At 46.1% G+C, this 25,874-nt stretch overlaps 1 protein-coding gene across 2 annotated transcripts; it reads right to left on the bottom strand.

The window, feature by feature from the left end:
- Positions 1-381: 381 nt before the first annotated feature.
- On the bottom strand, positions 382-24,531 carry LOC116957738 (sialate O-acetylesterase-like). Of its 2 annotated transcripts, none has more exons than XM_076059157.1 (12): positions 24,346-24,531; positions 23,298-23,426; positions 18,444-18,656; positions 17,908-18,088; positions 16,285-16,481; positions 8,654-8,792; positions 7,672-7,858; positions 6,620-6,705; positions 3,113-3,246; positions 2,537-2,691; positions 1,800-1,995; positions 382-1,339 (listed from the first exon to the last, which is right to left on the bottom strand). In XM_076059157.1, the coding sequence occupies exons 3-12, from the start codon at positions 18,522-18,524 to the stop codon at positions 896-898; spliced, it is 1,800 nt and encodes a 599-aa protein (XP_075915272.1). In that variant the 5' UTR covers positions 18,525-18,656; positions 23,298-23,426; positions 24,346-24,531; the 3' UTR covers positions 382-895. The 2 variants fall into 2 exon arrangements, with proteins under 2 accessions (XP_075915272.1, XP_032835953.1); XM_032980062.2 differs by having other exon boundaries at positions 18,550-18,656.
- Positions 24,532-25,874: the final 1,343 nt, after the last annotated feature.

The raw sequence follows: 25,874 nt of genomic DNA, 5'->3' as shown, positions 1-25,874 counted from the left end.
ACAACAAACCTGGCGACTCGAGTTCAATTCCCACTCATGGCCACCACCAGTGACGAGTATCTGAATCGGTCCTGGGCCTCCCCTAGGTCGACTCAGTCTCAAATTAGTATCTTGTGCAGTATTTGAAAATAAGCATTGGGAAGACAAAGACGGCCAGGGGTGGTGTTAGCCACACCACCCTGTCATGTGTCATGCCCACCTTAATAGGTGCTCACTGACAGCACTCATGTCAAGTGTGTTAAAGGCTATATGGGGATTCTATATATTTGTGAGTGTACAGTATATTTTCCCGCATATAGCCCGCACCCGCATATAACCCGCAGACGCAAAAATAGCGTTTTGTGTAAAAATAATTCAGGTAGCCCGAACCTCCATATACTCTGCATGCATTCATATCTTTAATGTCGTTACCGCAGCTTAATTCCATCATTAATACAAAGTTTACATTTGTAATACATTCCACTATCAATTATTAACATTAATTGTCAGTTAAAAGCATTGCAAGGCATGTGCAGACAGACAAAAAAATTACTTTCATAGGTAAGAGTCTTTTTTTACGTTGTCACTTTCATATGTACAGTATTTCTTCTTAATTATGAGTGACAAAATTATTCCCTTTTTGTTGAATTGTAACACATTTCATAACACTGACCATATGAGCATTTAAATACAGTGCATTATTGTGTTCTGATCTACGAACCACTCGACCTACGAACAGGTCTCAGGAATTAATTAATTAAGCCGAGTACTGCCCATACTGTGGGAAATTTTATTTCGGTATATCATTCAGTGTCGACGTAGCAATATGTATTATGGTCTTTGTCTGAGGGCAAGGGGGAGACCCCAGCCGGGGTCCCGTGGATGAAGAAAGAATGACAGCTTACCAGCCATGGTATTATAAACCCATTGACACAGTCATTGTGAACCCCACCAACATGAACATTATGAACCCCTCAACATGACCAAAAAGGGCCCCATCAACACTGCTGTTAGGAACCCCCCCGACACCGCCATTAGGAACACCCCCGACACTGCCGTTAGGAACACCCCCGACACTGCCGTTAGGAACACCCCCAACACTGCTGTTATAAACTACCTCCAATGGCACGTCCTTAATGAAGGGGGGTGCTGGTAGTGCGGTGGGCCCCGCTCCATAGAGGGCACAAGCGTAGAGTTCACATGGCCAGTTGGACCAAGCGTAGCGGACGGACGTCACAGCCCTGCTGGTGCTGATGCAGGTGGAGATGTTGAGGAAGACACTCTGGGCTTGTACAGAGAGGATTGGAGCTTGGTTCCAGTCCTCATTGAGACACTGACCGCGCACTTGGGAACAGCAGATCTGCGATGGAGAAAAGGAGATGGGAGCAGGAGAGCAGGGGAGGCAAGAAGAGAGGAGAGCAGAGTAGGGGAGAGAAGATGAGGGGATAGGTGGGGAGAGGAGGGAAGTAGAGGGGGGAAGTTTAGAGGTTCAGAGAGGAGGGAGGAGAGGGGAGCGGGGACAGTAGAGGATAGATAGGAGAGATTATGTTGATTTGAAGCTTTCGTGACTGAAGGAATCCATACCTACGTGACTTTGCCGAAAGAACCAGAGAGTAGGAGAGATTATGATTATACAATGATGAGAAAACTTGTAGCAGAATCATATGGCGTGAACTGCAGTTGAATAAACAATCTATATTTATACTTAAAGTAGAGAAAATCATACAAACAATAGCAAAAAATAGTCATGCAAAATAACAAAGGTATCGGAAACCGATAACGCAATAATTTTTGTCATATCATGTAACACGATCTCTGACCTGAAAATCGCCCCGTCCCCCATTGTGGTGGATTAGCTCCTGTCCATATTTGATGATGAGCATTTGGGTTGTGAGGTTCACAATGGCCAATTCTGGGAAGGGGCCTTGGAATATGGAGGAACTGTCATTGTATGCAACAGACATCGCACCCAGCAGTAGACGGGTGGCAACCTCCTGCTTGTAGCGTGGGTGGATCCTATACAGAGAGGCATATCATATATTACAATATTGTACATTACACTACATTATATACTAAACTATTGTACATTACATTATATACCACACTGAAATACACTACATTGCATACTAAACTACACCATTTACTACACTACATTATATACTGCACTATATATTATACACAGTAGAACTCTTTCAATTTACACTCCAACAATCTGCAGATTTCTGTAAGTCATGGCAGGAAACTCTTGTCCATGGGGGCAGACATCAAAACATTTGCGGCAAAATCACAAATTTTAGGATATTTTCTGAAAGTGGCTAATTCCTCTTGTAATCTGCTATGCACCACTCGTTCCTTGGATTGTTATAATTTTTGAAAAGTGCTCTCCATTTGCTGGAGGCCTGCTGGCTTCTATGAAGTCTGCTCTTTGGAGGACAGACTTGAAGTGCACTATAAAGTCTGCATTTCGTACAGGACTGCTGGTCAGCTGGCTGGATAGGAGGGGAGTGAGGGGATAGGAGGTGAGAAAGAGACCATTACTCTTAAGTGAGTCACTCACCACCCATAGATGGAAGTGCGGTCACACAAGTCGATGGTGACGGCCATGAAGGTTTTGGGCATTCGCGAGTTTGGGGTGAAACCGTAGTCTGCAGACTGGTGCCAGCGAATGCGAGGATATGAATCCGTGTTGTCATATGGGTCACTGGTGGAGATCTATAGACAACGGGAGAGAGACATCGGGAGATAGGTACGAGTAAAGAGATATGGGAAAGATAAATGAAGAGAGATGGATGTTGGGAGATACAGGAAGAGTGATACGGAGAGGGAGAAGTAAAACAGGAAGAGACAGGGAGAGATATGAGGATAGAGACATGGGGAGAAGGACATAGGGAGATCTAATTCTGACCAAAGAGGTCGAATATTAAAAAAAAAAAAAATTTGTACTGATATTAGGGACTCACCTGAGAGATAGCCGGCCACCTTGATCAAAGGGTTTCCAAAAAGTCGGTGACAAAGAAAAGCACTAAAACAATCAGCCATTTGGGCATGGTGATGAAGTCAAGTATGGCAATCATTATGATAATTTTTAGTGCCAGCCATGATAAATCTACTGCTGGATGGTTTAACTTCTCACCTGTGCAAATCCAAAGGGCAGAAGCGGGTCTGTGTTGCCATTGGTGGCTGTGTAGAATTCCCGACGCCAGTCGTTAATCATGGCCGGGAAGCTGCAGTTGTACAGGTCAGTGTTGTGCCCAGTGTTTCTCTCACCTGCTCAAGGAACAAGGATAAGAGAAGTGCATGTACGGTGGCACTTGCTTAAAAAACCCCAGCATTTCAAAGAGCCTTACATCAACACCTCAACCATCCCATTGCCCCGTAGCAGTCAAGACTTGGGGACCATACAGTGGCAGTTGTCCCTGTGTGGATCAAGGTGAAATCAGCACTGGTCTGCAAATATACAACGACTCATTCAGAAGCCCGTAGACTCACGCCAAAACCTACAGACTCACACAGATACACAGGCAGACTTCATTGCTCAAGATGCTTTCCTGGATAAGAAACAACAAATCAAATCAGCACTAAAATTGATAATTATACATTGTATACATGTGAATGCGTTAAGGAGAGCATTATTTCTTTCATATCAGCGATATACGAGGGCTTCATTTGGGTATTGGTAATAGCGCTAATAATAATTTAGATAGTATACACTTCATGAATAAAGATAGTTTTTATCATAACATCAATAAGTCATGTATTGTACTCAGGAGTAAATTCTAATTTGCTCCTGATACATGACAGTGGTGGGAAACGAGGTTGGTGGAGTTGCTGCGCTCCCAATCCGAGTCATTCTCAGAGGAGAGCTCCAAGGACCTCCGTGATCTTAGCGATACCCTCAGTCTAAACCTCTGTGATGAGGCTTCTTTGAGGTGGAGCCTCATACTCTATCCTGGTCTGTTAAGTCCTCGCCTGGCTAAATAAATATATTTTTGAAATGTAAAATATAATCGTGACTACTAATCGAGATAATCGAATTGCAAGGGGTGGCATCTGTACTCTTCCGTCTTCAGGTGGAACAGTCACAGCAAAATAGCTGTATCAAGTGAAGAGCTCTGAGACCCCCGAGATTATATACAGGTTAGGGGGGGGAGGAGCCAGGAAGGGACGTGGGTGGGGGGGAGGGCTAAGTTAAGTCGCCTTTTGTTTAGCTGCAGGGGGTTCGGGGGAAGCGATGGCGCACTGCACGAAAACCCACTTGATTAAAGGGAAATGGCTGTACAATTATAAGGCAGCTAAAGTTTGACTTGGTTGATGACATCTTTCCATTGGTTGCTCAATTTAAAACCATCCTCTCGGTTTAAGTTGTGTCTATGTTTGTATATCTGGATACCTTCATGGACAAATCTTTGGTAATAACCGGAGGGGTTTGCAAAGTACTTTTGTATCGGAGAAAACAATTTCATGAGAACCCGCTGTGTTGAAACAGTAATCAGCGACGGCCAAAGAATTCGTTCTGCCGTGGGATCTGGTTGGCTTCCATAATTCGCTGAGCGAATGATGGGCACGGGTACGATTCCCCGGCCACTGTTGCTGCGTGTTCTCACACTCAAGCGCTGTTTAGATATTTTGATAACATTTTTTACGAAAAAATGTTCTCCAGGACAAAGAATGCTAGTGATCTACAGGGTTGCGCTAAACGAGGTCTGCCTGTACATAATCGCACGGAGACTCATAGATTCATACAGATATATTTACACTCACTTGGATACCCATAGACTCACACTGAGATTCACAGCCTAGCGCAGAGATACAGAGTCAGTACTTGGGAATAGCAGGTCTATGGCTGGGGCTGACTTTGAGATGGCAAGAGATGTTTTTTGGATCTAGTTGTGCACAGCTTTGAGTGTCACTCTGGACTCAGTGAGGTTTTACTGACATAGAGACCCATAATAGCACCCATACAATCACAAACTCATACGTGGCTCTTCTGAGCAATAAAATGAAGAGTGGGTAATTAGGTGCAGGAAGCCGTGAGTCCGAGGCAATTGTGAGCCATGAGTTCAGGGAATGGTGGTGGCAGCTTACGCCTCGACCAAAGATAAATACAAATATGTGATGACATCTGTGTCAGCAGCTGGGCAACGCTAATGAGTCAGATGCCTTCTTTGACCTCCTGTCCCAGGTACTGGCTAAAGTGCCCCCTTGGGATAAAAACAGCTTATTTGGTAACTTTAATGCCCCAGTGGGTTAAGATGCTATTACTTGGGTCGAAGTGATTGGGAAACATAGGCCAGATCACCTCAAAATCCATGGCAAGATAATGCGAGACTTCTGTGCAGCCACCAACATGCTGTTCCAGCAACGGCGCATTCACATATCATGGATGCACGCCAAGTCCAACCAATAAAGTCTGGTGGACCATATAGTGATGTAACAGCGAATGCAGGACGATGTGCTTGATATCAGGATCATCTCTGGAGCTGAGCTGTCAACTGACACATGACTCTTTAATTAAAACGTAAGCTGCAGCACCTATTTCGGGATATTTTCAATTCCAAAGAATGGGTTTGCAGATTATCTGAGAATTCCTCTAAGGTCCTTTGGGAGGGGAAACTCATAAGCTGAAATAACATCATGGGGCAAAGTGAGCTTGATGCTGCTGTGCCTCAAATATGTGAGGAAATATACATCCGCTGTGAGTTGCACTGAAGTGCCATCTGTTGAGAAATTGCAAAGATAGATCCAAAGCTTGAGGCTAGGTAAAGCACCAGGCAGAGATGACTTCTCAAGTGAACTGCTGAGCAAGATTGGTGATTGTGTGCAGGCTGCCCTATATGACATCATTACAACTGCTAAGATCACAGGATTGGTTTCACATGATTGGAAGAATGTCCCTTATCCACTTCTCACAGTTATTAAGCACCTTTATGATGGTGGGCAGAGCCATCTCTATTTACCTCGGGTGCAACAGGGATGTCTTCTGGTCCCTAAGCGATTTAACATGTTCCTTGATGACAGTTTGGGAATCGTTCCATGGCTGTAGATATGGATTTCCATCTGTTATAGATACAATGAGAGGCTGATCAATGTCCAGTTGCAGTAGAGAGATGGGTCCCTATTGGTGATGTTTATGAATGTGTAATAATATTAGAACTGCTGTACAGCGCGCGTCTCTCGCTCCGTCTCCGCGGCTGGCTTCGCTCTGTCGACGGACGTGGCGCACGCTCTTCCTCCTCACCGTCGCGGCACTCTCTCTCTCCCCTGGCTGACGGCACGCTGGAGAGAGGGGAGGCTCCGCTGGAAGAGCCCGCCACGTGGCTGGTGATGAGTAGAGGTAAGCGATGATGTTGCTCGGACTCCAGGCTTCCCACACCGACCCAGAGTCCTCCCCTGCCTCTCCTTATATTCCTCTCCACGGGGATAAGCCCCGCCTCTAGCCACGCCCCTCAAAGAACATTCTAGAGTGTCCCGTGCTTGCCCGATAGCTCCGCCCGTTTACCTTTCACTCAGATGGGATCCCCCTATTGGTTGAATGTTAGTCAACCTAGCGGTGTCCATGCAGTTACCCCCAGTCGTCCTGTAGGTGGCGCACTCTCATTACAAATGTATGTACACATGTTTATGTGTGTATGTCACTGACCTTGGTACCAGATTACCCCTTTGAGGGTCATATTCAGCAGAGGGTGAATCATTGCGTTCCACAGCACTGTCGGTTCGAGTTGACCACTACACTCAAAGAAAAATACAATGGTCCCTGGTGAAACCGACATAGACTGTTGGGACAGGTGCTGTTAGCGAGCCCCCTTTGAATGCTGGTATGGCACATGATGAGGTTGCATGGCCAGCACCACGCTGTTAATCTTACAAAGATTAGAGAGATTGTGAAAGGCTTATATTGAGTTTGCAGCAGTTGAACAACTTTTCTCCTCCTAATACATAGTCAAGAAGAAACTAGTGTCAATTTTTTAATTATGATTTTTGGGATTGAATGTGGGCAAAAGATCCAAAGTCTTGAGTCATTCAGTTGCTTCTGATACCTTTTTTTCCACTGCAAAAAATTTGACATGTTGCTGACATCACAAACAATGAACAAGTGGCAACACTCGTAGATGACATGGTGATGCAGCGTCCTCACAACGTACTGACGCCACATGCAATGAATCAGCGGAGATGCCTGTAGATGGTGCTGGGCCCTGAGCCAGACAGAGGTGGCTGTGCAGTGGTGAGATTTAACTCCCTCGCTTGGTATGCAGAATATAATGGTTCGAACCCGACCATGACACCTACTGCATATTTGGAGTTTACGCATTCTCTCCGTGATCATGTGGGTTTTCCTTCGGCTCCTCCGGTTTTAACCTCCACATTCAGAAACATGCTTCTAGAGTATTTAGCTACTCTATAAATTTACACGTGATAAGCCACTTCATTTAATCGTCATTTGTGGACAAGTCGCTTCTGAAAAATAGCTATATAGCTCAGTGGGCCTTACCTGGAGAAATTAAAATATTGTAAAATAGTTTAGTTTTTTTGATATGTGTGGTGAGGGAAGTATATTTTGGTTTGGCTCCAGCTCGACATGGCAAATAGCCTTTAAACAGTCAACAATAGACTCTGTGTGGTTATTACATGATGCCTCTACTTAAGTCAAAGGGTCTCCTTGTGGGTCTATGGGAATTTCCCCATCACACATACCTGCTCTGAGGCTGTGCATTGAGTCCACAGCGCGCCAGGGCTCGGGGCGAGGACCAGGATTCAATGGGGGTACCCCCCCAGCAGGACTGCACCAACCCCACGGGGACCCCCAGAGTGCGGTGTAGGTTCCGGCCAAAGAACCAACAGACGGCCGAGAAGACGGTGTAGTCTCCCATGCCTAGGCGGTCTAGACGCACAGAGAAGCGTAGATTATGCATAAGTATAGATAAATGATCCCTCGTGTAACCTCTAATAAACTGGTTAAGAAATTGCAATTAGTGAGCACCTATTGAGGCTGACATGGCACATGAGGAGGTGGTTGGCTAGCAACACGTCCGACTATGCCTTTGTCTGCTCTATGCTGATATTCAATACACCACACCAGGTCCTCATTTGAGGGTTAGTCTATCTAGGAGACGCCCAGAACCAGTTCAGATATTCACCACTACACTTTTGGAAAGCAAATTGGTTGTGCAATTGATGACCTGAGTATGGATGTGTCTTTAATCATTCCCCTAGTGGTGGATCTCATTACAAATAAAATGCTTCACCCTTTCCGGCAATAAACACACGTGTTCAAATGTTCAAACACCAAGTAAAAAAAAGGTTTGACCTTTTTTGGCAACTACACATACTTCTGATATTCGTGGTTAATGTGGACTTGATGCCTTGTAATCGGTGTCTATTTGTTCTTTTAATATCTGTATATATTGTCAGAATGGGTAAAGCCTTTTTAAAATAATATTTATACTGGTAAAATGGTCCATTAATATTATGAACAAGTTCACCACCTGTTCCACTGAGCGAACGCAGGTCACGTTTCTCAGTCAGCTGAAGTCTTTAATCACTGCGGTTTCCTGTGATAGGTTTGAATACAATTCTGTTACCAGAGCTCAATATAAATACATTCCTGCCATACAGGATGCGAATTCCTGGACTGCCCATGTCAAACTCTGAGAGGTTATGAATTATGAACACTTACCAGCTGTGGGGAGACTCCAGGGGAGTGCGACTGATGCAAAGTCATCTAGAGGCTGGAGTGATGTCTTCAAGGAGACAGCGAACAGACGGATGAGAGAGAAGTTGGCGGCTTGAGTCAGCTCCCAACTCGCATTCACTACCTAGACATGGGGGACACGCAGACATGGGAAAAGAACAGACACAGACACCCAGAGTTAGATCCCAGCTCGTGTTAAGTACCTAGTGACACGGAGACATAGGGAGATGTCGACACAGTGGAACAGGGACACGGGATACGTGAATACAAAGGGACTAAAGGACATGGAGGCACGGGTACATGGACACATGGAGACCCAGAGTCGTGGGAAAATGGAGACACAGAGATACGGGGACACTGGGTCATAGATGCATGGAGACACAGATACACAGACACAGGGAGGCTGATACACAGAACACAAAAACACGGGGACACAGAGACATGATTTCACGGGAACAATACACACAGGACAATTGAACATGGATATATTGGGACACAGACACATGCAGGCACAGGGACATGGGGATACGGAGACACAGGGACACGTGTAGAGAGAGAGATGGGAATAACAGACACTGAGACAAACAGGCTTAGAGACCCAGAATTAGGTTCCATCTGGTATTGCTACCTCGTGACATGAGGACATGGGGATGTAAAGGAGAGCCGACACAAGGGTTGCAGGGGGTTCGTCCTTTATTCCTCTTCTCCCATCCACACCTGTCTCCAGCCGTCTCTCAATCTCGTTCCCGCCAAAGGCCCCTTCTTCCCGCCAGTTCTCCCCTTATATCTCCTCGATTACCCCTCCCCCTTCTCCTGTCACCGTCCCACTAACCCTCCTATTGGTGGGAATCCTTCCCCTGACACCCCTACAGGGACATGGAAACAGGGGGTACAGGGAGATGGAGAGACATGAAGAATAGACACAGGAACAAAAGGACTTGGAGACATGGAGACATGGGGACACAGAGACATATGGGGACAGGGATACAGAGACATGGGAAGAATAGATATGGAAAACAAGGACAAGAGGACAAAGGGATATGGAGACATGGGGATGCAGAGGCACGGGACAAAGAGACACGACGATGCGGAGAGACAGAGATACAGAGACCCTGACACATGGGGACACATACATATCGAAATAGACGTGGGATAAATGGACACAAAGAAACAGGGGCATGGGGACATGGGACGTTGTGTGTGATGATGCTGTATATGATAAATTATGTTGGCGATTATGAGACATTATTAATCAGGGTGGCCTATTGGATTAAAACCAAGGACCCCTGCAACAAGCAGTACCAAAGTGTCAGGATTGTAATTCAAACATGTGCGGTGACCTTGAAGTCGCCATCTTACAAATAACAGGACTCCGAGGATGTGTTTCTGAAAGGCAGAAGTAGCTGAAAGGCATAGCTTTATGAATGATGTCGACCTTCCACTCTCAAACTCTGCCTCAGGATAATTGGTAATAGCTGGTCTCCAGAAGAGGATCGCCAAACCAAAGACACTTCTGAAGATTCCCCTCGTCGACCAAATAATAGTGTAGACCGCCTTTTGGGATCAGTTTGACACGTTGATTGAGACTGCCATGAAATGGATCCCACTTATATAGTAGAGCCCACTAAAGTGGCCTCATGTGAAGACTTGTCCAAAGAACCATATCCGTGATGGGAACCATGTGTCCCAGAAGGACCAGGAAGTTTTTTGTGCTGATCATCAGACTGGTTTTCAGGTAGCTCTCAAAGCTGTTGGCTGATGAGAAAGGTATTTTTTATCCGAAAGTCGCATCTGATTGTGATACTTCCAGATGTCGGCAGTTAGGTGTTAGAGTTGAGGATTTGTTTCAAGGGTGCATTTTTCCTGGTAAACCACCAACCCTTATTCCTTGAGAAGCAGAAGGTCAACATCTGTTTCCAGTGGAGTTTAGTATGTGAAGATACTCTGATAAGGTCGTCAAGATATGGGTAAAATGTGAATCCCCCTCTCGCTCAACGCCACCACCAAGGCCATGGGAACCTAGATGAATGCCCTTGGAGTCAAGGTGATGCCCATTGGTAGCACTCGGTATTTGTAGCATTACACGAGGGCGTAGAACTTCAGGTACAGGAAGCAACACGAAGGCATAGGCACGTGCAGGTAGACATCCTGCAAGCATTGCAGGGTATTCGTGATATAACCTAGTGACTATCTTGAAGTGATTCTATTGAAGAAGATATTTCATCTTCTTTGATTCAGGATTCAGGATTCAGGATTGAAGCCACCCCCCCCCCCCCCCAGATATTTTTCTGACCCTGAAAAACGTGGACTAAAACTAATTATGAGTGGCCAATGCTAATTATAGATTGTATTAAAATTGAGAGAAATAAAATATTATAACCGTTCTGATAGGCACAGGCTCATTACTGCTTGGAAGTGGATTATTAAGCAATTTACTATTTAATCGCATGCTGATTCCAGTGAAAACAATCAGGGCTGAAGATAACCATAGCAATTATGAGTGTGGCAGTCGTTACACTCAGACTGTATATACGTTCAGAGAAATAAAGCTCTATTCCCCTGAAAATAGATGTCTCTAAGGAGCTTTCTTACACTGGTGGCAGTCTAAGGTACCACGAAATAAGACCCATGGAAAAGCTCCCTTGGAAGAAGAACCGTCGACTCTAAGCGCCCTGGGTCCCCGAGACCTGAAATCCAGCGGGAGCTGGACCCTGTTGGCAGCCAGGTTTCCAAATGAGGTGGAGGCCCAGTCACAAAGGATCCAGAAATGCCAAACCTAGAGAATTAGCAGCTGATTTACAAAAGACTGGACTACCTTACCTCCACGATTGATCAGCTGTTGATGGTGATCATGGAGGGGAGAGAGAAGAGAGCCGGTGCTGCGTGACCTGAGCAGCCGCCATTGGCCATGTGGCAACCCAAAAGCTCCAGGGAGGCAGCAATCGCCACTTCCCCTTGCAGCGCAGTGGACAGGGATGCCCGAGCCAAAGCTGCCGCCGCCATTGGACACATGACGATCTGAAATCCCGGGAGGCAGCAGCCACTGCTCGCCCTCGCAGCGCAGCAGGCAGGAGCCGGTCAACCGGTCCAGCCGCTGCATTGCAGACCTCAACCACCTTGTCCATGCAGGAGCACACATGAAGGTTGGGTCCTAAGAAGGTGTTTACGGTGACTGGAGGCGATTGGGCGGTGTTTGTCAAAAGATTTGAAGCCACCATCAAGGTCAGCAGATTGTGCGAGGAGGCCCTTCGTGCGCTACCCACAATGCTTGATGATGGAGCACTGATGGCCTTCTACATAATTCCAGAGAGTCAATACGCCATGCTATGACAGGCCTGCAAGGGGATTGCAGAGATTTTATGCCCTCCATTTAGTGCAAGGCAGCGATCTTCAGCCCGGCAGAGAGGAGAGAAGGAGCCACTGATGGCATACCATAGCACCTTCTTGGTGCTCGCAATTGTTGTGTTTCCGCGGATGAATGAGGCAGCACGGGATGCGCTGGTGGCAAAGCGATTGCGAGGCCTCATTCATCGGAGCGGCCTTGTATTGCAAATTGTGCTGGAGAGCGACCAGACTTTTATGTAGTTGACAAAGTGCCTCCGGGCACACAAAAAAGCAAGAGTGCCATGTGAGATGGTGGCGCAGGTGACAAAGGTGACGGAAAGTAGAGACAGGAGCAGCAACAACGGCGGCCACCACTGGGCCTACTTGGATGGTGATCTTCAGGTGACCTTGGAGGGGATGGCACTGGCCATCTGGGGATTCAACAGCCTATGGCGTGAACAACAACAGCAGTGACCATGGCAGACCCACGGAGGAACCCGGGATCGTGCGGAGATCTACTGCAACCACTGGGGGAGGCCGGGACACATCGCAAGAAGATGCTGAAGGGAAGTCGACCTGAGATAACCAAGCCAGCTTTGGGCAACACCGTAGGACTTCCCAACAATCAGGCTAGTCGTAACACCATGGAAACCCGGCCAGACCACACATACAACCTCATCATCAAACACCTCATCACCACTATCACCTGCACACCACTCGATCGTAGCAACTCAGGGCAACACAACAGGGCAAATTTGAGCAACATCAAAAGCATAATTGAAGAAACTCGTGAGACAGGTTGTAGCAGCGGCTACGGGGACACCGGTTTTATCAGGAGCGATAGGGGCAAATCCTGTAGGGTGTTATTTTTGATATGTGGTTAGCAGGAAGGGTATAGCAATAGACCCTGAGAAAACGTCTGCCAATAAGAATTGGCTGACACCCACTTCAGTGCAGGAAGTGCGATTATTCCTAGGATTTGCCTCCAACTACTGCAGATTTGAACCCCGATTTGTACAGTAGAGAAACCCTTACACATCCTCGCACCAAAAGGGGTGCGATTCCGGTGGGGGGAGGAAGAAGAATCAGCATTTCATGCGCTTCGTTCAAGGTTAGCATATCCGGATTTTTCACAACCGTTCATTCTGGAGACTGATGCTTGTGATGTTAGTATAGGTGCTGTGTTGTCACAAATACAGGGGAAAACGGAAGTGGTAATTGCGTACAGGAGTCTAGAGCTTCCCATAGCTGAACAACGCTATTGTGTAACTCGTAGAGAACTCCTACCAGTGGTAAATTTTGTCACGTTTTTTCGGCCCTACCTATACCACCGCCGGTTTACCGTGCGGACCAATCATGCAGCATTGCAATTCTCGCTAAGAATGGATCAACCTTCGGGACAGATGGCAAGGTGTATTGAAAAACTCCAGGAATACTCGTACGATGTCACACACAGGAAGGGTACTCATCATTGTAATGCCGATGCCTTAGCAAAGCTACCGTGCAAAGAGTCATGCACGTGTACAACGGGAGTGGTCCAGTGTAAACCGACCCTCCCTGACTCGCCGGGACAGGTGAGTCAGGGAGGGTCGGTTTACACATGTGAGGGTACTGTTTGGCTCTGTATTGCCTCGTGTTGTAATGTTCACCCTTAACAGGGTAGTTAACGCATAGTTTAGCTTAGCTGACTATATCTGCGGTACGCAGCGGTCATTTTGGGTCATAATGCCTCCCCCCCCCCCTTGCTTCAAGGGCCTATGTTCTGCGTCGACCTAGAGGTTAAATGTTTAGCATCCCATGGCCCTTGTGAGATCTCAGTGTCCAGTCCCCTATCATCAAAATTAGAGTTGTAGCCAGGCCGGCTATATTTTTCGGGGGAGGGGGGGGGTGTTATGTAGGAGACTGTACAAGATGGTTGGAAACAGGTGGCCATTAGGCACTAATCATTATTCAATTAAGGACACACGTGTTACAGTAAAGTGGGAGGGCCACTGTCCAATAGGGGCAGGGCTGAGCGAGTATATAAGGGGGAGAGAGGCCTGCGGGGGGGGGGGGGGGTGCTTGCTCAGGGACTAATCGACGACCAGAAGTGGACGACATCAGGGCTGACTGTTTGAGATCAACTAATTGGAAATCATGGGGGCTGGCTGTTCGAGAACCCACTTGGTTGAAACCATCGGGGCTGAAGATAGCCATAGCAATTATGAGTGTGGCAGTCGTTACACTCGGACTGTATATACTTTCAGAGAAATAAATCTCTACTCCCCTGAAAATGGATGTCTGCAAGGAGCTTTCTTACATATGTATGTGAACTTCTTTGGACCAGTACGTAGCCAACCATGCTAATCGGAGGTATCTGGAAGGACAACAAACTGAACTGAACACAAAAAGCCTTCTACTGTATGTTGATTCACTGTGATTAACCCAACAGGTAATAGGTACGGCATAGTGTAGTATATATGACTACATTTACTCCACTCTGGTTTTAGCACCTGATAGGCTCATAGTGATGACATCCCCTTTACTCTATTTAAAACCGAAACAGGAATATGTCTTCACAATTGTGGCAAATCGCCTGATCAAACTGGTTGTAATTACCAGCAAAATGTCATACTCAAATTGTAGTTGTCATGGGTTTACTCTCCAACAGACCGGTGTGCTGAAGTATTAACTAATTGGCACGTTTTGTTGATGTTGAAACCCTTACTAATTGGCTCTGTTGGGTGGTGGGTAAATTACACATTTATATTTATGCGACTCAACCCAAAAAACCTTTATGATTATATTTATTTATTTTAGCCATAGCAAACATTTTAGCTCGCCGAAACTCTGAGGCATGTATGTTAATATGCGTGCGAGTGTTATAAGTAAATTGTTTACCCCGCACCTATAGCACTGGGCGAATGCTCGGCACCATGCGTGAAAATGCAGTCAAATGACCATTTATTTATTCCGCGCGGCAAACACATTTTTTTCCGTACGGAGAAACCATGTAGATACTGATCATGTAATCTTACATGCGAGTGAATCTGATTTATTTTACGCAAGATTTCTCTCCTGCATATATGTTGCCAAAACAAACGCGAGGGTGCCTTGTAGGCAATGCGTTACAAATGACCGCATATTTACTTTCATTCCTTTAATGGTCTTGTCACACTATATCTTGCTTGTCTCATTTCTTTCTCTGTTCCATCCCGTCCTCCTCACTGCAAGTCTCTCGAGTCCCTTTCTGTTCCTCCCTCGCCCTGTGCCCAGTCTCGTTCTCGTTCCATTTCCCTTCTAGTTCCCCTTCACTGGAACAACGCTCGCTGCACATAAAACAACATGTTCACTATAAAAACCTGCAGATTCTGCTCCTGCTTTAAAACAGCCACCATCTCTTCTGCCCTAGCCCACCTCCCAGCTACGACTCAGGCTACCCGAACTCCTACCACTACCTCTACTACTACTTCTATCACTACCCATATCAATAATATCACTACCTCTATCACTGCCTCTATCACTGTCCCTATCATTGTCCCTATTACCACCCCTATCACTAATTGTATCACTACCCCTACCTCTATCACCACTCCTATCACGACCCCTATCAGTATTCCTATCACTACCCCTATTACTACCTGTATAACCTGTCCTTATCATTGCCCCAATCACTACTCCGATCACTACCCCTATCACTGCCCCTATCACCACCCCATCGTTACTCTTATCACTACCACCATCACTACTTATATCACTACCCCTACAACCCTATCACTACCCATATCACTACTGTTATCATTACCCCTACCACTCACTAATCCTATCGCTACCCCTACCACTACCTCGACCACTACATATATCACTTATTTTATCATTACCCCTATCACTACCCCTAACCCTTCCTAACCACTCCCATCAAAACAAGAATTGTACCTAATTTTTTTTGTCGTCAAGAAGCTACACAGCGACTTCAAGGCATGTAAAACTACATTCAAGAGAGTCGGTACTCAACACCTTGAAGCGAGTTATTAGGAGCCATGTGGAAATGGTGTTTAAACAATATTATTTAACTATGCCGCATGGTAACTTGTTATACATTTACAACCATCTGCTCAGACACGGTGAGAGCCGATCGACGTGGTGGAGGAGGGAGTGGAGGAGGCGGATGTCGCGCCCCACCTGCCCAGCGAGGGCGATGGCAAGGACGTCAGCATCCACAAAGAATGAGCCTAATGAGTAGGGGGTGGGGAAGAGTGACGGTGGCCGGAATTTGCTGACTGGCAGTACCGGGCGAAAAGAAACCTGCTCACCTGGTTCACAGTCATCTGCATGTTGCTCTGCCCCACGCAAAGCCAAACTTCCCCGAACCAGACGTCGCTGATCACAACTTCCGCCCACGCCACTTCCCCCCCAGGGCCGCTCCCCACAGGGCTCCACTGGGTGGCATTGAGAGAGAACGGCCCCCCAGCATCCATGGGGTCCAGGGTGACGGACCACGTTTGTGACTCTAGACAAAGATGCCCCGCACAACATTTAACAGACTGTTGAGGCAAGTGCTGTTAGCGAGGCCCGGCACACGAGGCCCGGCACAGGAGCTACGAAGGCCCGGCACACGAGGGGGTGGGTGGCCAGCACCACGCCCGACCGCCTTTGTCTCCCCAGTGGCAATGTTTTTACACACCGGACCAGGTACTCATTCGAGGCTGAGTGAACCTAGGGAAGGCCCAAACCGGTTCAGATAATCGTCACTGGTGGTGGTCGTGAGCGGGAATAGAATTCGGGCCGCTGCGTTCATAGTGCAGTGTAGCGCTAACCGCGACACTATCGCTCCCATTCACCAATCCTCTACAGTGTTGGATTACAGGCATGCATAGCCACCACCGCACGGCAAACCAGTAGGGCTTAAGCGATTGTTGGGACAAGTGTTGTTAGTGAGCACTGACATGGCAGAAGAGGGGGTTGCTGGCCAGAACCACGCCTAGTTGCCTTTGTTTTCCCAGTGCTGCTGTTTACACACTGCACCAGATACTCTTTTGGGCTGAGTCGACCTCGGAAAGGCCCAGCACCAGTGCAGATAATACTCATCATTGGTATTGGCCGTGAGTGGGAATCGAACTTGGGGCGCTGGGTTTGGAGTGCAGTGTGCTGCTACAAAATCTCTCCTCACGCACGGGGCCTTGATTAATCATTGCCCTTTTTAAACTTAAGCTGTTGCTTGTCTTCGCTTCGTGACCTAGTTCACTTGCAATCAATAACCCAGGTCACTCTTGCAAAAGAGGCAAATATATCATGTATCACATTGGGGTTATTTATCTTATGGTTTCCTAAAGGGCACTGTATAAATGAGCACTATACTATTGCGTTCGTATCATGTGTCCAGCTACCTTGGCGCTTTGTGAAAAGGGTGTGCCCTTTGGTGAACTGAAAGGTTAAACATAACAACTCTTGTGTGAAAGGACTGGCTATGAGGGAACTGGTTATGTAGTACATTGGTCAGCACATTTGCCTCTTGACAGCATTTTTTTAAATCATCATCAGCCATGGTCACACCACTACTGGATGAAGGATTTCCCAAGCCACCACCACCTCTTATGATTTTGTGATGAAAAAATCCATCCAGCACCTGCACATTAAATTAAATAGTCACTCCATTTCATCCTCTTGGACACATTCCATTATTTTGTCTACCACGCCATTATTCTTTAACATTGTCCAATTGTCTCTTGTAACTAGCCATGTGTCCTACCCTTTCCCACTTAATTTTCTTGACACCTTTAGTACTCAGACCCCAGGATAAGGGCACTCCAGCGGGGCAGGAAGAACAATTATCAATTAGCTCCGGGCCTCGCACAAACAAGGGTGCCACAGAGAATCGTTTTTACGTCGCTCATGAATAAGGAGGCCTTAGGTAGCAGCGTGGTGGAAAGAGAGACCTGCCGACACGTTGCTCCTGTGCTCTTGTAGCAAGTCCCTGCTCCCATTGTAGAGTCTCACGACCACCTCGGCTCCTGCCTTCCCGAACCCCCACACGAAGGCGCCATGTGGTCCCCTCTGCAGGACCATAATAGGAGGCCAAGTGGAATGTTTGAGCCAAGCGCGTGGAGGTAGATGTGGCTGGGGAGACACAAAGCGCCAATGGTTAGTTATGACAGTAGTGATCGTGCTTGTAATGGTGCTGATGCTGGGTGATGGTAGTGCTGGTAATCATGCCGATCATGATGCTGGATGTGGATCATTTTGATGGTAGTATTGATGTTTGTGGAAATGATTGTGGTGATAATGGTGATGGTGGTGACGGTGGTGGTGGATGTGTGCATGGTAGCGGTGGCGGTAGTGATCGATGGTGGTGGTCGTATTGATTTAAGTAGTGAACGTGGTGATGAAGATGATGATAATGATCATGGTGGTGGTAGAGGGGTTGGGGGAAGGGCGGGGTGCTGGCATGTACGGGTTTGTGTCAAGCACTCACAGGTGTTGTTAGGAGCCTCATGTGTGCGATAATGATCATGGTGGTGGTAGAGGGGTTGGTGGGAGGGCGGGGTGCTGGCATGTACGGATTTGTGACAAGCACTCACAGGTGTTGTTAGGAGCCTCATGTGTGCGATTCACCACCAGTGCTACCAAGCACGCCACCATCGCGACTCCAATCAGCACCACCAGCACAGGCACAGAAAACTTCGTCCTGCTGACGTCAATGCAGGTGGGGGGAAGGAGGAGGCATAGATAAACAGAGACTCGAGACCGTGTTCCAGTTCATCGTTAACGCCGCTAGAAATCCTGGTATCAGCTTCCACGTGATTGCATTTACACATGGGGAGTATCAAACCAATGGATTTTACAGACTCTCCTTCTGTGATGTATGTCGCTTTGTCTGGTTGACATGTGGCAGCTACAACCTTGGAAGCCAGTAACAAAAAAGCTCACGCTTGTTCAGTGGGTCACAAAGAAAGTCCATCCACGTGCCGAGCAATGTTGTTTCACGTGACACTTTCCTGAACACACCTATTTCCCTTTATTCCGGGGGGACTATTTTAAACTGCCCAAAATGTAAGTGTCCCACACGATTTCCGCCCTCTTAGCCTGCTTAAATTAATTGTGCACAATGGGCAGGCAATGAACAAGGACTGCACCACTTTAGATTCCAAAGTTGTAAGTGGCTTAGGTGTTTATACATTTATAACATATTTTTTATTGAACCTGCCACCCAAACAGAACAGAGGTTATACAGATTCGCACGCGGGAATTATTGAGCAGAGGTCGCGCCCTCTGAGTAATTATCTCCGTAATGGGGTCCGGTGAGAGTACCCAGAGTTAATTTCCCTACAACACTCGGGACAATGGTCGGGGTTAATGAAGGGAGGGGAGGGGGGAAATAGAGGAAAGAAGGGAGGGTGTATGGCCAAATGAAGGATACGGATATAACAACTACCTTATTTATTTCCTGGGAAGAACAGTCACTCAAATTGTAATAAAGTAATTTGGTGTCTGTGGTCCAGTCCTCTCTATACAGCCCCCTGCTCACCCATCATCGTTCAGGTATTGTGTGTTATGCGGGGTTCTCAAGAAGTGGGGACTATATTGCCTCGTATTCCAGTTATTCTTCCTTCAACGCTGCCAAGGCGTATACACATCTGTGCCGGGGTCTCCAGGTGAGGATGTTCATGGTATTTTCAGTTTTCCAGGATAGTTTTCCTTGCTGTTCCACACATTGTAGTAGTTCAAAAGTCATGCCTGGCCAACTGAGCTTGCCAGAGTCGGAAATAAAAGGTGGGAAGCACTGTATCTTATGAGCAAAGAATTCCATGAAATCCGCGTCTCAGTTCTGCTTGGAAATGTAAAGCTGGCCAAATTAGGCAACACAAATCTGAAGCACTTTCATCCTTTGACTCAGCTTTGACTTTTCCTTGACTTTTGGGTTCCTACAAAGAGCGAGAGAGTTCTTCATGATAGTACCATGAATTGTTTTCGTGCGATTTTCAATGGCATTCTCCTGGAAACCCTGTTCCTGTGTTTTGCTGAGCCATGCCTGCTTTGTACATTTGATTCAGATTGCTTTATATTGTAGATAATCGTCTGACCAACAGTGAGGTAGTTCTGGGATGCTCGTATGTCTTGTTATTTGAATTTGAGGCCATTGAGAGTCATTGAAAGGATGTACTTGAGGATTGAGGGCAGGGAGTCCTCTTAGCGAAGTCACCAGAGCATCTGAAGCAATAAAGTTCAAATATGCATTTCCTTATTATTAACACAGCTTTAGTGAGAGAAACAGCATCTTCAGTCAAGTCTCGCTATCTTAGGGCTACTCTCCGCATAGTTTTAATTACTTTTTAGAAAATGGTAAGAGTGTTTCTGCCATCATACTGTTGCTAAGCTTCTGTAAAGCATCCAATCAGTTGTCTTTTCAGTCCGGTCTTATTGGCGACTTTGAAGCCCAGGTCTTGGAGGGGATCCACAGAGTGAGGGTTAGTTAACTTAAAGAGGAGCTGGTGAGCTCTGCACATGCCAGTGGTTCTTAACCTGGGTTCGATCGAACCCCAGGGGTTCGGTGAGTCGATCTCAGGGGTTCGGCAGAGCCCCCGCCACGGAGGTCCGGACACACTTGAATTATTGTGTAAATTTGTGATGACACACACGGCCCGCTTGGCCATCACTGGCTGCAGATGATCATGCTACACTGCTTGGCCAATCAGCGCTGCGGGGAATTTAGTGCGTACTCAGTAGTCAACGTGTGACTGTTGTTGTCGTGCGTCGTGTGATTTCTTTAATATTTTATCCATACTAACTATGTCGGGCAAAAGAAGAAAGTGGTCGGACGAATATGTACAAAATGGATTCTCATGTATCACGGAACGTGATGGGAGTGAGCGTCCTATCTGCATGATTTGCAACGCCAAGTTGAGCAACTCTAGTCTTGCACCGGCAAAACTAAAGGAACACTTCTTGAAGCTGCATGGAGACGGGGAATACAAGAACACAACACTTGCTGAATTCAGGGTGAAGAGAGCCAGATCCGATGAAAGGGCCACTCTGCCTGCTCTTGGATTTGTACCTGTTAACAAACCGATCCTGACAGCATCGTACGAAGTTGCTTACCTGATCGCAAAGCAGGGCAAGCCACACACCATTGGTGAAACACTTGTGAAACCAGCTGCATTAAAGATGGCGAATCTGATACTCGGAACAGCGGCCGAAGGTAAATTATCCCAAATTCCCCTTTCAAATGACACCGTCAGTGACAGAATAGAAGACATGAGTAAAGACATCTTGGCTCAAGTAATCGCGGATCTGATTTCAAGCCCGGCAAAATTCAGCCTTCAACTCGACGAAACCACAGACGTTTCTGATCTAAGCCAGCTTGCTGTTTTTGTACACTATGTGAAAGACGACATGATAAAAGAAGAGTTTTTATTTTGTAAGCCTCTTACAACAACAACGAAGGCAGCCGATGTGAAGAAGCTTGTGGATGACTTCTTCAGAGACAACAATCTTTCATGGGATATGGTTTCTGCAGTTTGTACGGACGGAGCTCCAGTCATGCTGGGAAGAAAGTCTGGTTTTGGTGCGCTAGTAAAGGCCGATGCACCACACATCATTGTGACGCATTGTATTCTGCACAGGCATGCGTTGGCAACAAAAACCTTACCTCCAAAAATGGCAGAAGTATTAAAAACTGTGGTGGAATGTGTGAACTATGTGCGAAAAAGTGCTCTGAGGCACCGCATCTTCAGTGAGCTGTGTAAAGAAATGGGCTCTGAATTTGAGGTACTTCTGCTCCATTCTAATATTCGGTGGTTATCCCGGGGACAGGTGCTGAATCGTGTTTTTTGCCATGCGTGTGGAATTAGCCCTGTTTTTGCAAGAGCACCAACACTGCCATGCAGATTGCTTCAAAAATCCTGAGTTCATTCTCATTTTAGCGTACATGGCTGATATATTCGCAGCTCTCAATCATCTCAATCAGCAGATGCAGGGTGGTGGAGTCAATATCATGGAAGCGGAAGAACACCTGAAGGCTTTTCAAAAAAAGCTACCGTTATGGAAACGACGAACAGAGAACAATAACTTCGCAAACTTCCCGCTTCTGGACGACTGTGCAAGTAAGATCGAAGATGTGTCTGGAATCGGAGATATTTCTGTATCCACGGAACTGAAGCAAACAATTGCCACGCACTTAGATGAGCTTGCAAAGTCTCTCGACGGATATTTCCCTACAAGAGAGTCATATCCAGCATGGGTGAGACAGCCGTTCACGTTTGCTGTTGAAACAGCAGATGTCAATGATGAATTCCTCGACGAAATCATTGAAATTCAGCAGAGCCAGGTTCAACAGCAACTCTTCAGAACAACAACGCTCTCAACGTTTTGGTGTCGACAAATGAACAAGTATCCAGTTATTGCTAAGAAAGCCCTGGATTTTTTTATACCATTTGTTACAACATATCTTTGTGAGCAATCCTTTTCGAGGATGCTGGACATAAAAACGAAGAAAAGGAACAGACTTTGCTGTGAAAATGACATGAGAGTGGCACTTGCCAAGGTGAAGCCACGCATATCTGAACTGATCTCTCAAAGGCAACAGCAGAAGTCACATTGATTTCCAGGTATGTAATTTGTTGTGAGTTTATGCATTGTGTTGGTTTTATTCTTTGAACAAGGTAATGTTCATGCACGGCTCATTTTGTGTACCAGTAAAAAACATATCTATGTCTTGAATTTGAAAAAAATCACATTTTATTTTTCACTAAAGAGGGGTTCGGTGAATGCGCATATGAAACTGGTGGGGTTCGGTACCTCCAACAAGGTTAAGAACCACTGCTCTAGACTCATTAATTTTCCATCTGTTCTTGATAGTCTTGATTTTACTCCTAATTAGTCTGCGATACATATTTATACATTTTACAAGCCATTTCAAATGGTGTTTTGCCTCTATGGCAACTAGATCTCCAATTTTAGTTAAAAGCTCAGTGTATTGTATTTTTGTGGCTATGTCTTTCACATTTTTTTCAGCATCACATGTAGATAACTTATGGTGATCACCTTTATAATGTCCTTGTTGACAGAAGGAGCACTTTTGAATGTTCAATACCTGACAATGACTGGGCATCAGTGGCCCAGAACTGTGCTGCATTTCTCAGAAATGATGTGTAGGCATCATGCTTGCCATCATTTTTTCCATGGGCGTTTAAAGGGCATTTCAAAACTTCAGTAGTATCTTACTAGCAAATGAGTCAACGATTCCAGTTCAACTGTACAACTATACAAATATATAATACCACACACAGTACAGAAAAATATAATCAATACATCTCTAAGTTTTATTTACCTTGGATGATGATGGGGGTGTGATGATGGTGATGGTGTTGTTCGAAATGAAGTGAAAGTGATATCTTCTTGAGGTAAACTCTTGAGCTCACTTCCCTCACTCACTTGACCCTTCGACACCATGGTCGGCCTAAAAACACCAAACATTTGGCAAAAAATGTCACGAGAGAACGGGACTTGATCAGTAAAAGCTTCAGCATGTGATTTAAAGCTTTCGTGACTGCAAGGATTCATCTTCTTTGGTTCTTTCGGTAAAGTCACGTAGAATGAGAATAAAATAATAAATTGATCAAATAAAATAACACAATAATATTCTCACGACGTTTCGGCCACAACACAAGCGGCCTTCATCAGGTGAAGGGGGGGGGGGGGATGAGACTGTCTGGAGGACAGCGCTGGAGTGAGAAAGCCACGCTGAGATCACGACCTTTAAGCTGTGTGAGAAGAAACAAAGCGCCTTGACAAAGGAATTAGCATATATTTAAGCATTGAAATGGCTGAGTGATTAGCTTGTGACTGGTCACAGAAAAGGCTATGTTAAAGTTAAAGCATACACATCCGCAAAGGCACCCCTTGACAAAGGAATTAGCATAGAATTTAGCATTGAAATAGCTAAGATGTGTATACTTTAACTAAGCTATTTGCTTGCCCTTGGACTACACCCCATCCCGCACGCAAGCACAAACATATATAACCCCTTGTTGTAGCAGCTCTCTCGCTATGTTGTTCAGCAGTTCTACTGCCGGGTTCTGTTTCGCCTGATGACGATCGCTTGTGTTGCGATCGAAACGTCGTGATCATTTTTCTACCTACGTGACTTTACCGAAAGAACCAAAGAGTATGGATTCCTGCAGTCACGAAAGCTTCAAATCAAGATTGAACGCAGCATAAGCTGTGTTGATTTGCATTCATTTCTACTGCAGTGACAATCTGCCGGGAAACATTAATACGGCGATTTGCATTCAGGATAATTAATTATAGAACTTTGCCGCGTGTATCTACGTCTCAATAAAATAGTATAAGTCTCGTGTTTAGAAATGTAAAAATACCTTTACATGCGCACAACAGAGCAGTTGAACAAGCTTGGCCGCTCCTCCACTCGCGAACCTGTCAGTCGCCAGGATCCTCTGAGCTGCCCGTGAAGTCACAACTCCCGTGTACGCAGATTGCAGAGAACTGGAAAAACGGCTTCGTGTTCACAGCGGGAGCACGTAGCACCTATGGCACGTACTGTATGGCCTTCACCTGACTCTTGAGGCATGCTGCGTTCGCGATCACCTTTTAAGGCTGAGACAGCACACGAAGGGGTGGGGGTGGCAAGAACCAAATCTGACTGCCTTTTTTGTCGCCAGTGATGGTTATTTACTGTACCCAGGGCCGGATCATGGTCCCGTGAGGCCCCTGGGCACATGTCTTTTCGACGCATACCCCCCCCCCCCCGCTTTCCTATATTGGTGTCTTTCTTGTCTTCCTCCTCGAAAAGTAACCTACTAGATCGTCAAAATCTAGCTGTCTGACAAGGTCTGACTCTATTGGCATAAGTGACAATGAGCTGCGACGTGTTTGGCACATGCTACTCGGCAGCTAATGTTTTATTCTGCCTAAAAGGGATCATGTCCGCTCACCCTGGCAGTTTGTCGCTGGCAAAGTTAGAAAAATCTGAAGTGCCACGAAAACATTGGGGAACACTGACCGCAGATTAAGTGTCTGCAACGTCTCAAGCAATTTAGTTGGCCACTTCTCACCCTCAGAGTCAGACATGCAGTGGAGAGCGCATTTACCTTTTCCACGATGACATCACTGTTAGACACCTGATCTGACATAAACAGAACTCTAAAGAGACTGGTCAAATGCTTGTAAGCGTCCAAGCGATGTTCAAGGCATGCCACGAGCTTATCAATGACCACATACAACTTTTCTCTTTTGAACTTCTCCCTCCCCTCAAGTGTCAGACCTGGCTCTGAGCTCTCATCTGCAAATATTTTGCGTTTCCTCTTTTGCTGACGATCGTGCTTATGTGACTGAGAGACACCTGTCCCATTTCAGGCTGCCCTTTCAAAAGCCTTAAACTGGTCTCGCTGTCCCGCCACAAAATCCCTCAACGAAGACAAAAGCTGTGCTGCTACAGAGATGTAGTGGAGTAAACGATACGCATAGGAATTGGCCACATACAGTACATACAGACATACAAGGAGAGTGGGTCACATGAGGACGAACAGGTGGTCGAGTCACGGGTGGTTTAAACAACCCGAAGTAATCTTCTTTGGTTCTTTCGGTAAAGTCACGTAGAATGAGAATAAAATAATAAACTGATAAAATAAAATAACACAATAATATTCTCACGACGTTTCGGCCACAACACAAGCGGCCTTCATCAGGTGAAGGGGGGGGGATGAGTGTCTGGAGGACAGCGCTGGAGTGAGAAAGCCACGCTGAGATCACAATCTTTAAGCTGTGTGAGAAGAAACAAAGCGCCTTGACAAAGGAATTAGCATATATTTAAGCATTGAAATGGCTGAGTGATTAGCTTGTGACTGGTCACAGAAAAGGCTATGTTAAAGTTAAAGCATACACATCC

This window comes from Petromyzon marinus (genome assembly GCF_048934315.1).
Source record: "Petromyzon marinus isolate PM22_M1 ecotype Great Lakes invasive population chromosome 84 unlocalized genomic scaffold, UKy_Petmar_22M1.pri1.0 chr84_unloc.3, whole genome shotgun sequence".
NCBI lineage: Eukaryota > Metazoa > Chordata > Hyperoartia > Petromyzontiformes > Petromyzontidae > Petromyzon > Petromyzon marinus.
The sequence above is the reverse complement of the archived record's forward strand: the minus strand, read 5'-3'. Positions and strand labels throughout refer to the sequence as shown.

What these genes read in the sequence shown, in the direction of transcription:
- LOC116957738 (XM_076059157.1), bottom strand. Translation starts at nt 18,524, where the DNA reads ATGCCAGCACCCCGCCCTCCCACCAACCCCTCTACCACCACCATGATC. An exon ending in AATGCACAGCCTCAGAGCAG is followed by an intron (nt 6,706 to 7,671) that starts GTATGTGTGATG and finishes CTTTGAGTGTAG; the next exon opens with TGGTCAACTCGAACCGACAG. An exon ending in GGGGACGGGGCGATTTTCAG is followed by an intron (nt 1,340 to 1,799) that starts GTCAGAGATCGT and finishes TCTCCATCGCAG; the next exon opens with ATCTGCTGTTCCCAAGTGCG.